General features: G+C 39.6%; 2 protein-coding genes across 3 annotated transcripts in view; one reads left to right on the top strand and one right to left on the bottom strand.

Moving 5' to 3' along the window:
* Window positions 1-308: 308 nt before the first annotated feature.
* On the top strand, window positions 309-1669 carry LOC135619766 (AT-hook motif nuclear-localized protein 17-like). The gene has a single exon (XM_065122070.1). It carries the CDS (start codon window positions 462-464, stop codon window positions 1425-1427), a length of 966 nt encoding a protein of 321 aa, XP_064978142.1. The 5' UTR covers window positions 309-461; the 3' UTR covers window positions 1428-1669.
* A 1977-nt stretch (window positions 1670-3646) lies between these two features.
* The window catches only part of LOC135619763 (kinesin-like protein KIN-14L), a 30117-nt gene continuing 15358 nt past the window's right edge, over window positions 3647-18405 (bottom strand). For both annotated transcript variants that reach the window (XM_065122067.1, XM_065122068.1), the window contains 10 exons: window positions 16154-16225; window positions 12450-12505; window positions 12155-12371; window positions 10014-10205; window positions 9692-9907; window positions 9239-9592; window positions 7448-7546; window positions 5275-5415; window positions 5013-5171; window positions 3647-4564 (listed from right to left, as the gene is read on the bottom strand). In XM_065122067.1, coding sequence (XP_064978139.1) covers window positions 4115-4564; window positions 5013-5171; window positions 5275-5415; window positions 7448-7546; window positions 9239-9592; window positions 9692-9907; window positions 10014-10205; window positions 12155-12371; window positions 12450-12505; window positions 16154-16225 — 1956 coding nt within the window. In that variant the 3' untranslated portion in view covers window positions 3647-4114. The remainder of the gene's footprint in view (window positions 4565-5012; window positions 5172-5274; window positions 5416-7447; window positions 7547-9238; window positions 9593-9691; window positions 9908-10013; window positions 10206-12154; window positions 12372-12449; window positions 12506-16153; window positions 16226-18405) is intronic.

The following is an 18405-nucleotide window of genomic DNA, read 5'->3' as shown; positions in this document are numbered from 1 at the left end:
CATTCGTCTCGAGGTGTTGCGACAGTCGTGCGTCCCTTCGTGGACTTCCTGTTCCTCCCTCTATGGTGGCCTGTCAAAGCTGGAAGAGAGAGAGAGAGAGAGAGAGAAGCCGCAATTTTCTTTGGACTTTCAAAGGAGGTGGGCGGATGGAGTGGCAATAAGACGAAAAGATTAGCTTATACGATTGAATTACACAAGATTTGGCGTTGGATTCTGGCTGCCGTATCCAGTGGGTGCAGCCATCAACTTCACACCACTTGGCCAGCCAGGATAAAGATGGAAACAGGTGAACACAACCCCATTCATCCTCCCATACATGTCCCCTTGCTTGCTTCCGTATCTCCCCTACCACCGCGGTCGGAAGCCAACATCCCATCCACCTCTGCCTCTTCCTATCTCCGGCCTTGTTACTGGTGTTTAACTCGATCTGTGTGATCTTGGATAGCTTCTTGGAGTACAACATGAAGGGCAAGCAGGACGACGAGAGGAAGGATGTCATCCCACGCTTTCAGAACCATTGCCTTCGACAACACCAACAGCTGCTGCTGCTGCATAAGAGAGAATGCCTGTCGGACGAAGTGGACAGCTCCAGGAGCAGCGCAGAGGTCAAGAAGGCCAAAGCCGACGTCGTCGAACAGACCGCGGAGAGAGGTCTGGTGGTGGTCAACAGCGGCGGCGACGGAGGAGGTGGAGATGGCGCCACGATCGAGGTGGCGAAGCGGCGGAGGGGACGCCCGCTGGGGTCCAAGAACAAGCCGAAGACGCCCGTGGTGATCACGCGCGAAGCAGAGGCGCCGGCGGCCATGCGGCCGCACGTGCTCGAGATCCCCGCGGGGCACGACGTGGCTCAGTCGCTCGCCCACTTCGCACGGCGCCGCAACCTTGGGATATGCGTCCTCGCCGGCACCGGCCCCGTTGCGAACGTCGCCCTCCGCCAGCCGCACTTCGGCGGGGCGCCGCCGCCACCCCAGGCCGCGACCATCGGTTTCCGCGGGCGGTTCGAGATCCTGTCCATCTCCGCCACGTTCCTCCCGCCGGCCATGGCGGCGGTCTCCCCCAGGATCGGTGGCGAGATATCCATCTCCCTTGCCGGGCCGCAGGGGCAGGTCGTGGGCGGGACGGTGGCGGGACCGCTGATTGCGGCGGGGACTGTGGTGGTCGTGTCGGCGGCGTTCTCGAACCCGACCTTCCATCGGTTGCCAGTCGAGGACAACGTGTCGATATCCGTCTCGATCTCCGGGGCCGGCCAGGGTGGTGAGGCAGAGGAGCACGAGCCGCACGTCCATCACCAGCATCAGCAACAGCAACAGCGGTTCCACGACGGGACAGCAGCAGAGTCCTGCGGCATGTCCATCTACGGTGACCACCTCATGTCAGACGTCATTTGGCCGCCCTCCGCTCACCCTCCGCCTCCACCACCTTTCTAATTCGACCTTAATCCTCGCTCTTTGCTTAGTCTCTCTCTCTCTCTCTCTCTCTCTCTTTTCTCTAGTATTGTCTGGTGATCTACGTTTTTCTATCATCGCGCTGGGAATTGAAGGAGTGTTGTGCTTCTTTCAGAATTTTTGGCTTGTTCGGATTGCCATGGTTGCATCACAGTGTTACAAAGGAAATTGAACTCTAGTTCTTGATCTTGTTTCTATCAATTTCACTTTGTTAGTTCTCTTCATTTACCCCCAGTTTAAATCTCATGTTCATGGATAGACACAGCTCAGATCATCGGTTGCTCTCACGCTTGCATGGTTGGAATCGATCTCCAACACCGTGTGGGGTTATTCATGTAGCGATCTCCTTTTGGATCTCGAGGCGAATGGGAAGCACTGCTCATGAGGAGAGCAAGATGAATGGCTGGGGTTTCTTCTTCAGAGAGGAGGCGGTGAAGTACAGCAGGCAGTTACCCACGCGGGCTATCACTTGTTCGCTCTCACTCTCTCTCTCCATGATCTCCATCAGTACCTCTCTTTCTCTGGTCTGCAGCAGTCTGTGTCCACAGTACATATCTCTCATGTGTCTTTAGCAGAGCTCGAAGCAGGTTGTGGTGTACTTTATGGTTTGAACGGGCCCTGAAACTGTGTGAGAGCCCTCTAAAACAACAGCAACGGTATCGATGAGGGTGCAAAGAGCAAGACAAAACCAAAACCTCATTTCCTCACAAGAGGCAGGAAAAGCTGTCCTTTGGCCATCTGAAAGCATCCTCTCTGAAGGCAAGTAAAGGCTTTGAAGTGAAAGAACATCCTCTCTCTCTCTCTCTCTCTCTCTCTCTCCATGGTTGGAGTTATTGCCTGGAGTATTTCTGTGGCCTGGAAGATTGTGCCAGAGGCATGGCTGACATATACTTACCATTGGGAGTTGTAACATTTGCTGCATACATCTTGTCTTTTCTGGGATTAACAATCTTGAATTGATATCCTTGGGGTTTGGAGGAATCATTGCATTTCAACTTTAGAGCTTTTGAGACAGTGTTATTATCATCAATCATATGGTGCAGTAATTTGTCCATTATTATGATGCTGCTTAATGAGACATATTCCTTCAGCCCACGCGAAAGCATCGATATGGTTAGTCTCGTTAGGGTGCATTGGGCACTTTGGATATTTTGTTTAGCTACGATGTATCGAGATGTTTGTCTAGCCGGAGTACATTTTGATGCTTATGCCTCGAGCAAATGCATAGCATTCGTGTAAATGTGTCTTATCTTGTTAAGGCATATCGGATGCTTTGACACTTATATTATATGCGGACATGTCATATCTAGAAATGTTTTGTTCGATTAGGTTCCATTGAGCATTTTGATGCATGTCCTAAGTGGACGCATTGCAGGTAGGAGATATCTTGCTTGTCAAATTATGATGCATCAAGTGTTTTATTATTTATGTTTTAGAAGAACGCATTATATATATATATATATATATGGAGATATTTTGTCCAATTATGATAAATCGACCACCTTGATGCATACATACATCCTGGACGGATGGATCGTATGTACACAGAAAGATGCATTTGTTGTGACGATCGCATCAACTACATCGAATACAATGATTGATCGGATCGAACTCGAGGAGATGCATTTCTTTCGAGTGCAATAGCCAAGTCGGGCACTCTGGCTGCTTCATCCGATTAGCATGCATTAATCGTGACGACTTACATCGAGCACTTGAGGTGCTTTGATCGATGCAAGGAGATGCTTTAGCCAACCAAGGACGAAAGAATGGGTGAGTTGATGGAAAAGAGTACTCCTACTTTAGGAAAACGAAGTTATGGCCTTCACAAAATCTACGTCTATCCCATTCATTGGATCACTGATGGTAACGTGGAGGATCAAAGGTCGATCAGATGCTCCAACGATTGTGAAGGTTGGATCGAAGTATTAAAATGATAATTTTTCTCAAAAGATCCTTCTAAGATGAATCTATTATGAGCGATTTAGATGTATGTCACGATTAATCTAACTTCGACTTGTTTTCCATATGCTGGTGGGAAAGATGGTCGCCCAGAAGAGTTAACATGCAAAGGTTCTCATCGGACGAGCTGATCTCAAGGAATAATAATAAGTCTTCCAACAGTTTTGTTATGTGACAATGTAATGTAAACACAATACATAGAAACATTCAACACCAACATCATATATATGGGCTCCAAGCCATAGAACAAAGGCAAACACTTGATTTTAGTATTCGTGTCCAAGTGAGAAACAAAAAGCATGGAGGATGGTAAAGGGCAGAAAAAGCATTCCTACGTAACACAACACAAGAACACGAAAAGAAAAATGCTAAATACATGTACATTACATACCGATGAATACAGATGTTTTCACATTCTCCATGCTCCTTTCATGTCTTCCGGGCAACAATGAATAGGAAAAATGAAGATGTACAACATGATCTCATGTGCGACACCACAATGTCCTTTTGGTTAATCAGGAATTGCTAATGTAGTGTCTCTGCGAAGCTACTTCATCAGCCGGTGTTTTCTCTCTTTCCGATTATAGTCTTGTAGTCCACAAAGGTAAACATTAGCAATATCAGGTGCCTCCACCAAAGGGGTACTTTTGACTGGATAAAAAGTTTTATGTAAAGGCACCACCAGTTCGAATAAACGGATACTGCTGTATTCATGTTCTCACATCTTTCAATATTCCTCCCTTATCCAGCTCAGCAACTAAATCTTTCAGGGACGGGACTTTACTGGCCAAAGTCCTGTACAATCTAGAATATCTGGCTCTCGTGCCATCAGCTGTCCGCGCAAGCGCTAGCAAGCTAATAGCTTCGGGCAATTGATCAAACACTTTCTTGATATCCTCAAAGCTCATCTCAGATAGAACTGAGGGCCTTGGAACAACTCTGATGATCTCACCTCCCTTGGGCTCCTCTACACGAGCATCTGCTTTGATGACCAACTCCGAGCTAGAGTTTGCACCACATTTTACGATGAAAGAGGCTGTAGAACCTGTATTGAACTGCAATACATTCCATTGTGAAACAATCTCTGTGGGGGAGGTTGAATCTGCATATGGCTGTAGCGCTCGCGATTCATCATCGTAGCTGTCTCCTTCTGGTATCAACTGCAAGAATCATGCTATCATTAGCAACATCAGTCACTGAATTTTTCATCTTTGTCATTTGAGCTATTGGCAATTCACATTATGGTACACATTTATTTCACAATCATGCCAAAACCAACTTTGCAGAAATCTGATATTATCAGCACAAAAAGTGTAGACAATTTACTGACTAAGTGAACCTCCTGTGCACCTAATTTTCAGAGACTTCTTAATCACATATAAAGATAATAACAAAAAAATCAAACTTAATCAGCAAAATAGGCTATTTCCTCCTTCACGCTGACACAATGCACAACCAATAAGACAGTCTTAAGGAATTATGTGTGCTCTACGAAGATCAAGGACTAACTTGTGTATTTGATGCACATTAACAGGAAATATAAACACAAAATAAGATCGTGAAAATGAAACATGCGTAAATATATCTGAAAGTTTGTGCTGAACTTACCTCTACAACCTTACGAGCCTCTGTAATTTGCTTCTTGGCACATGGATGATCAATATCAAGGAGTGACGGCATCTGCTCTAAGAGTTCATCCAGAGATGCTAGCATTGATTTCTTCCTTGATTTGGTAACAGAACTTACGGAGGTTTGTCTCAAAATTTCCTGCAAGACAAATAACCATGATATATTTCTGCATCACAAACCTAGACTGTTCATAAAGGAAGTAACTAAAATAAACATGAGAGAAAGATAATAGCAAAGACACCTTGACTTGTTTTAAGATGGCATCCAAAGATATTAAAGATGCCAGTCTTGCATCTTCAGCAGCTGTAGAAGGATTCCGGATGGGTGAACCTCCTTCCTCTTTTGTCAGTAATGCGGTATCACTTCGCATTTGCTGCAATATCTGTTAAAGAGAAGCAGCAGAACTAAGAGTTCGACGTTGAGCAAAATCTTTTTTATTTCCATGTGGTATTCATTAAAAAATGAGATCACATGTTTAGTTATCATAAAAGAAGTTTGACGCCATATATATAGCATACTCAAAATAAGGAAATTTTGATTATCGAAATTGATGACATGTACCTGGAGAATGCCTTGGTTTGAAAATTAAACTAATGTGTCTGCCACCTAAAACGAGAAATTACTTGATGTGTGTTGTCATGTAACAGTAGCATATTAGTTATGGGAATATGTATCTATGAGTTTTGACTTTCTTTTCATGGGCAATCTACGTCCACATTAACTAAGTTCTGAGATGCAAAAACCACCAAAATCCCATCCTTTCAATGATAACTTGATTTTTTGCAAAATGGATACAGGTAAACAAAACATCTCTGTAATTAATTCTGTCCTAAATAGCCAATTATCTAACTACACCAGGCAGCTTCAAGAATACATGTCCACCTAGAGGAACTAGAATGGACTAGGATGAAATTCCTTCTGATGCATAATGTGTTGGAATATCCACAAAAGAAAGAACACAAATAAATTCAAGCTGAACTACCCTATGTCATCTGAGTTAGATATCTCTTACACCTCCATCTCTGACACAGACTAACCACATTAATATTGATTAGGAGAAAGAAGCACAAAACAGAAGGAAAGAAATTAGAACAGTAGATTCTCTGTTCTATAGTTTTAATATGGCATAAAAAGTGATACCATTCTGCTGCTGGGGGAGGAAAGACAGAAAAAGAAGAGGAAGAAAAAGGAGGAAGAGGAAGGAGGACAAGACGGACAAGTACCCAAGGTGAAGTGGATGACTGGCCAGTTTGGCAATGGAGATCTATGGAGACGCTCTTGCGAGAGACCCAAAAAGTGCACTGGGGCCTTTAAAAGAAAGAACCAACATTGCCACATAAAATAAAAAGGAGCAGTGTGCCTAACATAGGATGGTTGATCTCTTAGTACACATGGTTCGGAAGTCCCAAATCAGAATTGACCAAAGAAATCTGAAACAGCCAAAAATTTAAGACAGACTAGTCCAGGGCTTTGATGAAACAAACAAAAAAATAAAAGAAATTCAGGTCTTCTTTTAAGTTTATTTAGATTTTTTTCAGAATCTTTCACCAAAATCCTATTTGGTAAATCAAAATGATCTCCTATTTCGAATGGCCAAACCTGGTTTCCAAAATTTGATTTTATAAGAGACATGACAGAAATACGTCTCACTACGATGTCATCAAAAATGGCATGCTAATAGAGTAAATAAAAACAAGGCCAGTAACATCAGAAGCAAAACAGATTTTGCTGAAATACAGTAACCAAGATCCTTCAAATTGTACAAATTCAAGCAGTTGATGGTGTTATGGCATGATATAATTTTGAGGTGTTGATCAGCACACCTCTATGTCAGTCAGCATCTTTCACATGTTCAACACATTTCGAGCAACCGAAATTTCTTGGTAGATATGATTTATATGCACCAGGTTAGCAAATATGAACATATATAACACCATGTGATACAATATGGCATTGATAAATTGATATCATTATTCTTATGGAGAGTAGTATGGAAATAAGGCCAAGAGAATCTTATGAAAAAAACTATTATGTTGGCAAAAAATTGAGCGCTCCAATATCTAAAAGAATTAAATAAGAACCACAACCTAGTACATGAAATTTTCCTTAAGACTAGCTGAACTATTGAAAGGGTAGGGCTTGGTGCCATGATAAGGTTGTTTCTATATGATCTAGGAGATCATAATTCCAGTAGCAAATACTTGCATGGAGTATGGTTGTTCCTTGATGCCATTATCAGGTTAAGTAATAATATGGAAGTAGATCTCTTTGATTGAATGAACAATATACAGGTATCGTTACAGTACAACATCAGCCAATATCAACTAACACATCATTGTAATAATGGATAAGCTCATAATTAAACCAAGATTTTGCAAGTACTTCCTACACGAGGTGGTTTGTGCATCCAATACCTTCTTTCTCTTGTGATCAACAGATTCCAAAGCCGAGCGCAACTTACTGACATGGGCTAGGTCCTCAGCTTCCTCTGTTGCCAAAGTACCTGCTATGTCCTATGAACAAACATAGTAAGAAAACTTTTAATTAGGCAATTGAACGTAAATATGCAAATCCTTACTTGTTGGCAGTAAATTTACTAAGAATGCCAATATTCTAAACCTGTCTGGTAATATTTGAATATGCTATCAAAGGATAATGGGTGGTGACCACGGACAAATTCAAGTATAAAGGCATGCATAAAAAAATATGTATACCTGCAATTCACACATGTAATATTCATGCATAAAACAGCATAAATTCAGCACAAGTAGATAATACACCAAAGACTAATGTCAAAGAAATAAGCACAAGAAAGAAGTACCAATTAGAAAGGAGAATAAATAGATTGGCTCCTCATATAATGAAGACATGAAAAGATGAACAATACACCAAATTCTCTTAATACAAACTTCCCAATCAATAACAATGATTCTGCTGAGGTACTCTATGCTTTATCAAATTCTTTTATAGCATCTAAGTCCAAAATATTAAAGCATCTTAACTTGGATTGGGAATCAAATTAAAATATTATCACTTATGGTAACCGGTCAAACGTGTTAGTATTATCTTCAAAAAATCAAGAACATCTGAACATGAATGTTGAAGAAAGACTCGTGAAAGTTTCCAGATGATGACCCATCTGTTTCTTTTTTTTCTTTTTTCTGCTATATACTGCCTTTTAGTAATTACCAACTTAAAGATTATGGTTCTGTATGAATTGTCATTGCTGTAAATCATCCAAGCAAATAAGTCTCACGATATCTCTTTCTTCAATGATTATGTATCATTGAAAACTCTCCACTTCCCTACTTCAAGAGTTTCAATAGACTTGTCAAGACACAATATTTTATGCATGTTTGCCTTGCAATTATAATCATTAGAAGACAAGATAGCCAAAGATTAAAGTTATATACAAGAAAATGAATGTTGACTGATTAACATGCTTAACAAGTTATAGAACACCTACTACTAATTCTCATATTAACAAAGGATGGGAACCTAGGAAAAACAAAAGAAAAAAGAACGAAAGAAAGAATAAGGATGATTACTAAGCACACCATTGAAAAAAGACAACCTGCAATCGGTTATTCAGGTAGACCACCTCTAAGGAAATCAACTATTCGACAGATCTAAGATAAATAAAATTATTGGCAAGGAGGTTCACCTTGCCTCGGAACAGATATTATAGCAAAGCTGACAATGAATGGAAACAGTTTAACACAGCTACCTGTATTTCCATTTAAATTACAGTAATCTGGCACCTTCATCTAAGTTAATATAATAATGCATTCTCTTAGACAGTTTTTTGACATTTAGGTGATCGTCTCAGATCAAAGTTTCATCAATCGATCATGTTGAACATTCCAAGCAATGTTAACCTAAATCCTTAGGTGGCTTACATAAGGTCTATAATTCCTACGCAAAACTATGTTCTTCACCACCAGTCTGTCCCATATAGTTTCGGACTAACCTTTTAAAGTTAAAGCAACAGTAAGCAGCAACCACTAGAAGTTCCTTAAACATACAATGGCAAAAAAGAATGAGAGAATACACCAGCATAAAACCAACACCAAGCAATGTTAAAATATCTCAACGGATGTTATAACAAAAACCTCCAGTATTGAGACACATCGAACTACACATAAACAGGATTGGCCACACCAACTTCAAATATATGTAGAAATAATTACAGTTAGAATAAGCACCTTCAGGTGTTGCAACTGTGATGAATAAACCCGCTTGGTGTACTCAGATAAAAGTTGGCCTAAAGCATCAGTGCTAGGCGGCCGTGCAGTACCAAGACCAGCCATCCATCCATCCATAATAGCAGTTGAAAGAAGTTCTAATTGGCCAGCTGTTGTTCCACCAATGGCATCAACACCAGCAACAGACAGGAAATCATAATTCTCTGCAAGCCATGACCGGATTTGGCGCTGAAGCTCACCCGCTGGTGTATGAACAAACAGTGCAGCAAGAGTTTTATTTCCAATTGCAAAAAATTTGGCTTCCTCAGTTATTTCTCGGAGCTTTCCTCCAGTAACATGCTGCCTCCATGTCTCCTACAAGTACACATAAGAATACTTGGCAGATCAAGCAATATAAGCTATCAGCAAAATACTAAAAACAGCACAGTTTCCTCACCATGTTATTATCCATACCTGATCAATCCCTCGAAGCTTTAAGACAATGGATGAGAACTTAGACTTCTTTTCTTGTTTTATATTAACCTTAAAGCCATGGATTTGTTCATCGGCTAAGACAGTCCTTGCACTTGAATCATAATGAACTAGAGATCTACCAGGACTACTACCACGGCTGGAGCTTCTACTTTGGCCACTATTGGCCTTCTCTAGGAATCGTTCCACTGGTGAAACCTGCTAAAAGAAGTGACACATGGTCAAAGCATTTGAATTAACAAGAAAGATGACTTATTCAGTCAGAAACTTCTGGCAATTAAGGTGGAACAGGGTGATAGGAAACCTTGATAGTTTGCAGCTCTGGTGATCTAGCAAGCAAAGATCTTATATATAAAATTCTGACGCGCGAAACTAGCATGGTATCCAAAACCCTCTTTGGTTCCATTTTGCGGATGAATGAGAAAACAGCATCTCTGATTTCAGCAAGTATTTCATGTTCCCGTGCAGCACCTGCCTTGATAACTGCTGCCAAAACCTGCAATATAGAATTCTATCAGCATGCAGTTCCCATGAAATAAATGCCTGTGCAAAACCAGTTAATTTATATGTTTAAAGAGCATGACAAACTGAACACTAGACACCACACATAATAGGGACTTGGATTTAACTCTCTGTCCAATATTGATTTCTATAACTTACCAGACCATTATGGTAACTGTATTTTGAATGGTATGCCAATTTATAGCACCTTGTATCATTGAATAAAAAATTAAAATAAAATTCAAAGGTATTATACATGTATCATGCTATATTTTTCGATATTGATACCCAGTTGAGTTGATTACCAATCCGCACCAACTGATACGATCAAGAGTCTAAAACCTTGCTACAAACAACAAAGAATGAAAATAAACATCTGAAAAGTTTTTTGCAAAACTCTACTTCCAACATATATTCCATGACTATAACTACTTGCTACCATGTTAAAAAGTATGAAGGCTCATGAACCTGCTGCGGTTACTTAAGATCTTCCAACAACAAGACACTAACTCCTCCAGTATGAAGTCATACCCTCACAAACATGGCTCTGGAAGGTGCCAATTGCAGCATCATCGACTGGTCTAAATCATTATAGAAAATTAACTCACTGCAATAGCAAGAGCCAGGATAATAATAACTAATAAGCATATATAGTTAGATCTAATAGGGATTGCCAAAGTTGTATTAAACTTTTCACTTTTATCCTCTATAAAAAGCACACCTACTATGATATTCCATAAGCATAGAAGATGTCATATTGGTTAAATAAAACCAGAGTTTGCAAAACCGTACCATACCGCCCGGTACGGGTGATACGTACCGGTCTGCCGGTAGACCGGCACGCAATCCACCTGCTACCGGGCGGTATCAAGCTTTGGGCCCTGACAAGTTGTACGAATCTGGAGCACCGACAAATCTGGAGCTTCTACAAATCTAGAGCACCGACAAGTTGTTCGCCCTAGCCTCAATGACGTTGATCAGGTTGGATTTGAGGGGAGCACCGAACGTGGCCCACCCGAACACCATCTGCTCGCTAGGGAGCTCGTTGAAGTTCATGGAGCCGCCGACGAGGGTAGGGAGGAGGACAGACATGTTGAGGTTTTGGTTGAAGATGTAGGGGTCGTAGTAGTCAAGGAGGATGTGGGTGAAGATGGCAGTCTTGATCTTGTCGATGGGGAGGGATGAGATGGGGGAGATGATGGTTTTGATCTTGTCAACGGGGAGGGATGAGATGGGGGAGATGGCAGTGTTGTCGATGACGAGGACGGTGATGGTCTGGCAGCTGTTGATCACGTTGATGAGCTTCAGGTCAGTGAGGTACTTGGTGAAGGCGAAGTAATTGGGGTAGGGGTCGAGGATCTCCTTGGCCACAACCGAGGTGACGAGGAGAAGTAAGGCTAAGGGTTTTGAGGCTCTTTTATCGAGAGCAACAACCTTGGCCTTGGCCGTGTCTCCACCTTGGAGGGCTTCGGGATGTTATTGCATATACTAATGTTTATTTATTTCTAATTTAAAATTTTTATCTTAATTTTCTTTTATTTTTAGGTATTTTCGAAAGATTTTATTTTATTTTATTTGTACCGCTCAGTATGTCTTGGTATACCGCTCGGTACCCCGTACCATACCGTACTGAGCAAAGCTCGGTACATCGATATAGTACAAAATTAAAAATCTTGAATAAAACAACAAATATCTCAGAGTCCTAGTAGAAAATATTCGAAAATACAAAGAGGATCATGTATTTCGTCTGACCATCAATTTAAAACAGTACTTGATGTGCAAGATGTGATTTATCATATACAATTTCACACAAGTCAACAGAATAATCATATTACACTTAAGCAAAGCACCATGCAGGTTGAGAAAATGTAAATTGATATCACCTTAAAACGGTAAATCTTGACTATTGTCACAGCTTTATTTGGAATTATCAAGATTTCATACCAGCATCAGAAGCTTATTAGCACCATCAGATATTGCAGCAAAGCTCTCAAACTGATCTGGATCAAAATCTGCAAGTGCAGCGGTAAGATACTCTCCAGCAGGTGTTGTCTTTATCTTCTCATTACTTGATTTCACAAGAGCTCCCGCATTTTCATTCTTATCCTGGGATGCAGGTAACGGAAGGGCATTGGTGGAACGTCCTCTGCTGTTCTCGCCCCTGCACAAATGTAAAGAATACATAAATATGGCAAAACTAGAATACCATGCATGCTTGACATTCAAGTGCCAAATGTACCTGTTCAGATCTCTTCCCTGGATGTCTACCGTTCTCCCAACAGCAGGGCTCGACACCTAAGGACAGGTAGACAATGCAATTGCACTAGAATAGTGATTAATCTCACATCGTAATTAAACAAACATGAAACTAGTTGACAATGTCAAGTATTTAAAAGACAAATCAAAATAGTCACTTCCAAGGTATCAAAATATAATGCCAGATAACATAGATGTTTGACAAAATAACTAATTGTATGTATAGTGCCTGAATAAACATTAAGAAGGCAAGTACTCCATCTGGCAGTATAAAAACTTTCAAGTTAAACCGGTTATAAGACAACAAGGCTAAAACTTAACTCACGTTCGCTGACTGCAACCTTTAGTCCTAAACACAAACCCATGACTTGATTTTAACCAATCCGATAACTCAAAACCCATTAGCCAAACCTGAAAGTTTTGACCATATCAAACCTGAGTCCAACCTAGATCAATAAACTGAAAATCACTAACTCAGTTCAGCTTTAGCACTTAGAATGTTTTACTCATGGTTTTGAATCTTGGACCAGTGTTGATACCAATCCTTGGGCAGCTCGGTGCAATACCGGCACCATATCTAGCCAACACATAGTGTTGATTTATCACGGACTTAGTTATAATTGCATAAGTTATGAGACACCCTTGCATGGACATCTGTAATGAGTCAACCTAAATGCAACCTTGCACAGGTCCGGAAGAACCTATAAAACAGGAAAAGGTTGGTCAGTTTCAAAGACAAGTTGTTCCATCCTTAATTAGGATTGCCTAAGGCGTGCGGCACCCAAGCAATACTCGTTCACAAAGGATCGGCCTAAACCTTATGCAGTCCACAAACGACCTGTATAACAAAGAAAATGTTAGAAAGACGAACATGCGAGTAATTTAGTGTCGTCATGTCATGAGCAAATCTGTACATAGGGTGTTCAATGTAATGTTTATGTATGTTCGTATCTTTCAATTTTATTCATATTTTGTATAACATGTAAGGGCTTGCAATAGGCTTAGCAGTCTTGTTTTGGTTGACTTTTGTGGTCGTTTTAGTCCTGTAAACACAAATTATGTGCAATCGTCAAGTAGAGGCAAAACTATCCAAAATCAAGTCATTCAGGCAACCATTTTAGAGGGTTTTCTAGCTCTGCAGAGTGCAGAGTATCAGCCAACACAACACCCTGGAGCTACCCGAGTGACACATGACTAGATGAGCCTTTGGGGTAGTGTCTGTTGAATCTCGGATTTTGATGATGAAATCAATTGATGAGTTTACAATCTAATTCATGTTTTGAGAAAAGTGATGCATGACTAACCACAATCATGAAAAGACAAAACAATTAAAACAGAAGAATCGGACGTTGGGCCGGAGTCAAAGATCAAGCATCGGGTTGGAAGAATCGAACGTTGCGCCAAGATCGAATGTTGTGGGAGTCAACATGCCGATAGATCGGGCAATATGCTGAAGGTTCGGACGATGTGCCGAAAGTTCGTCGGGAGTTCGGATTAACAAATTACGTACCGGACAACTTGGATTTCTCGTCTTGTAATTGGTCGAGTCTTAATTGTCGTAGTTAGATCTTAATTTGAGTTAGTTTTGGGTGTAACCCTATTAACTCAATTAGGGGCCAATTGGGTCTGAATTAGGGCTGAATTGGACCTATTGGTTGGCCCACCCAATGACCTAGAGCCAAGTCAGGCGATGGCACCGCTAGAATCGCTTGAGGCTCGATCTCCCAAGCAGTGTCTGGGCGATAGTACCGCCCAGTGTCAGTTAGACTGGGCGATGGTACTGACCAGTGTCAGTCTAATAAGCGATGGTATCGCCAGTTGTCAAACTGATAGGCGATTGTGTTACTATTGAATCAAGCTAGTGTGGTCATAGTATCTTGGTCATTAAATTTAATGGATAGATATTTATTTGTGCCCTCAACACCTAAGAAAAACACAAAAAAAAAAATCACTACTTTCTGTTCCACAACAACAAACAAGGGATGTTAACCGACAATCGACTAACCAACTCAAGAATGAGTTCTACGATTGAATGTAACCTCATTCCCTCAAACAAGCACTTTCAAACATACTAACCACTTAGTCTAGTAGGAACATAGGGCTACCACATTTGCAAATGTGGAACTTGTTTTGTGTGATGGCACCATAATGACCATTAAGCAACAAAATTGTCATCACTGTATTGGCTATATTGTTGCTACGAGTCAAGCTTCAGATTCGACTAACAAGGGCCAATTGTCGACATCTTAGGTCACATTTAAAATCTATGCTGAGACAAAGACTGCAATAGGTCTAACACCATTGTCACCATTGTTACCACTGCCAAGTCCATGTCATAATAAGGTGGATAAAATGCATGCCTTGTCTCATGGCTTCCTCATTCATATGATAGGACATCATATATGTACAAAATCTGGCAACAAACTCAGAATCATCATTAATATTAGCCCCCCCACCCTTGCTAATCAAATAGGACTTCATATGGCCACAAATATTAAGTTCCTCCCTTCAATGCTTGTTGCTTTTGCTTTAAGGATTTCTGTTTGCCATGAAATCTTCCTCTAATGACTTGAACATCCCTAGTACATTTGATCATGTCAGAAAATCCGCTGATCAAATTCCTACTACAGCCTTATTATTCATTCACCACAACCGACATATTAGTAGTGGATACACGGTGAATGATGATGTTGCTCCAAACAATTTGGCATGCTGCCACTCCAGCTTGGCATTTTATTGCTTTGCTGTCATTTTCTAATAGGCACTAAGTATCAAGTTTTGAACGCAAGTAACAAATTCAGAATTGAACCATGAAAATATGACCTAATTATGCAGATCTATGTCAATTTGTGTGGACATCTAATAAAATCTATACAGATCTAACACAAATTTATGCTGAATTGCTAATCTAGGTCGAGTGTAACAAAAATATAGCCTAGAACAATGCAGATCTAGTTTTAGTTTAAATAGAACTACACGGTACACAAGTAGATCCAGCCTCAACTGAATTGTGCATGCTTAAAATTAGAAATTTTAGCCGTAACCTAAGCAAAAAAGCCTTCTTAGGAAGAAAATAAATATAGACGTGGTGGAAAATTTCAGATTTATCTGGATTTGGAAAAAAAAAAACAAGCTTCCTCTCATGTAATCTGACCCACAGAAAGAAAGAAAGGCCCCAAACTCAAGATATTTTGGGAAACTTGTTGCAAACAAGTAGCAATTTGGAGAAGAAATCAAAAGAAAAAAGGAAGTTGCTGGATAAAAAAGAAGGAAAAGAGGAAACAACTGAGAAAGAGAGGAAAATGATGGGGAGGGTACCTACATCGGAAGTAGGCTTCCCACCCGTTACAGCTCAGCATTGGTAACATTATTGGATGGTACATCTGACATGGTAAATGTGATAAGTGGATATCTGTAGTCTGTATAATGGCTTGTGGTTGGACCAATAAATACAAATATTCAAAATGGTGGTCTTACTACTTGTAATTGGATGATCTCAAAAGCATCACTTCAATGAAAAGACATTCAAAAGTGAGTCTGAAGATTTATATTTTGGTTCATCAAGAAAATGAACAAGAATAAGTTATACTATTATGAAATCCATTTGAACAATAAAAACTGCCATAATAGTTGGAATCGACAAGAAAAGTTTTACAAGTAATTCTCTGTAAAAAATTCACAACAAACCTGAGGTGATCCACCAAATGATGACTTTTCGGTGAGTTTGTCAAATAGCTTCTCATTCTCTTGATGCAATTTCTGCAATTCATACAAATCAAACTAGAATTATCTGGCAACCCAGCATCAATGTAAAGAACCATATTGTACATAAAGCAAAAAAACTGAACAAATAATAAAATGAAATCATAAATTAACTCAAGGTTAAGGAATCAGTGAAGTGGAATTTAAGAGACACATTTATCATGAAAAAAAATGTACACGTCATGCACAAATTTGTATGCATGTGTGAGCATCTTTCATTAAATTAATCCACATAGAGTAAACTCTTGACGCATTAGCTGTAACCAAAGAAATCATACAATTGAAAGAACTGCATATATTGCACAATAATACCAATGACATATAGGATTGTCTCCTTGAAAATTATAAGTTTCACAGATGAGTATTTACGTTAAGAGCTAAGTTTGGAGAAATTGTATAACTTTGGTGAAACAGTAGCTTTTTCATACTCATCAATAAGGGAACAGATTAGTGAATTATTTCCCACCAAAGCAGGGTCTCAGGAGGGTTAGTCTACATAGCCTCAACAATACAAGTAGAAAGGCTATTTCCATGACTCGAACCTTGTTCAGCAAGGTCTACAAGGAAAGACATTATTACCAATCTAAGGCTCCCTCTCTAACTTATACTCGGTGTTATAATTATCATCTTATACCTATATGCACCATCCCTCTAAATAAATGTCAAGGTTTATTGCAGGCAACATTATCCATTAAATTATTTTACCATCATCACCATGTTGTATTGTGTCCCATTGATTCAAGTTTAAACGTATCATTATTTTTTATCATGTCATAGTGAATTTTCATCTTTATGCACATGCTTCAGAGACCCATAGATTTAACTGAAAATCATAAAGCATGGCAAGCAAAAAATGATGCTAGACCATAATGTGTATGTACACAGCAACAAGCACAGATCCTACCAAATGTATCAAAATTCAAGAGTCAATAGGTGTAATACAAGAAACTCTGTAGGGTACCTAGAAAGCATGCACGTATGAACTAACTGTGCCGGTCTGAAGAAGGCATAAACAACAAAGAGAAGTAACTACACGAGCTACAAGTACAAATAAACTTATCGAGCAGATGAAGGACAGAACAAGAAAGCACACAAAATTTTGATTAAGGCACAGATAAATAATGTGAACAGACTTTCTCCCTTCAGATCCCAATTGAAAGCTTAAAAAAATGGATTATGGAACTGACTAAAATAAACTGAAGATGAAGTATACTTGTGCTTATTGCAAGAAATAGCAATTACATCTCTCTCCAAGTAAGAGCCTCAATTTTGGCTTATGCAGAACTAGGTCAAAAAAGGTGAATAAACAATAGAATTATTTTTTTTGATCCCTTATCTTAGGGCAAAGAGGATGATCCAAATGAAGCACATGTAGTAGTTAGAATATTAGGAGAAAAAAATGTCAACGGTCACAATATGATTGTTGTAACTAAAAATTCGTTTCTAACACAAAATAGACATATTTTTTTTTCCAGTATATAATAACAATGATTATAATGTAGTTTCCAGATATCTTGATAGTAAATACCCAAATCCTCATCCAACAAGATGTGTTCTCCCCAATATGCAAGAATAGATTCAAGGACAAAAATGGAACTGCAACCATTTCAAAATTAACAACAACAAAACACAACCAACTGTTGGTATGATTTGTAGTAAGCAAAGAGTCCAAAAAAACCTGTTTTGACAAATAACTTCTGTTACATCCTTTTTTCTCTTTGTTCTTTTTTTTTTTTTGCTATCGAGAGTCTAAATCATGCATCATAACAATGTAGACAACTTATAACAGAAGACCTTCAAACCAATGTGGAGAAGAAAACAAAATTCAGCAAAGCAGAAGCTATTGTTTAATCTAAAATCTCAAAGAATGTCATAAACCAAACTCCAAAGAGTCACTACACCTCATCGAACCATTAACTCTAATGCTAGTTCATCAACTAAATATTTGACATTCAATTCTCACATATAACAGACACCAAAACACAGCATCCTCTCATGCCTATGATTTTAGTTAACATATCCTACTGGCTGATGAGATCACAAACAAACATTTAACAGTACCTACATCAATTACATTACTCCTTGGAATTTCCAAGCTACATCAATTACATTACTCCTTGGAATTTCCAAGCTTTTACAAAGCAGGGAAGATGATATAGAGGAGCACAACATAAACT

Source organism: Musa acuminata, chromosome BXJ2-8, assembly GCF_036884655.1.
Source record: "Musa acuminata AAA Group cultivar baxijiao chromosome BXJ2-8, Cavendish_Baxijiao_AAA, whole genome shotgun sequence".
Classification (NCBI taxonomy): Eukaryota; Viridiplantae; Streptophyta; class Magnoliopsida; order Zingiberales; family Musaceae; genus Musa; species Musa acuminata.
This window is presented reverse-complemented; position numbering and strand designations above follow the sequence as displayed.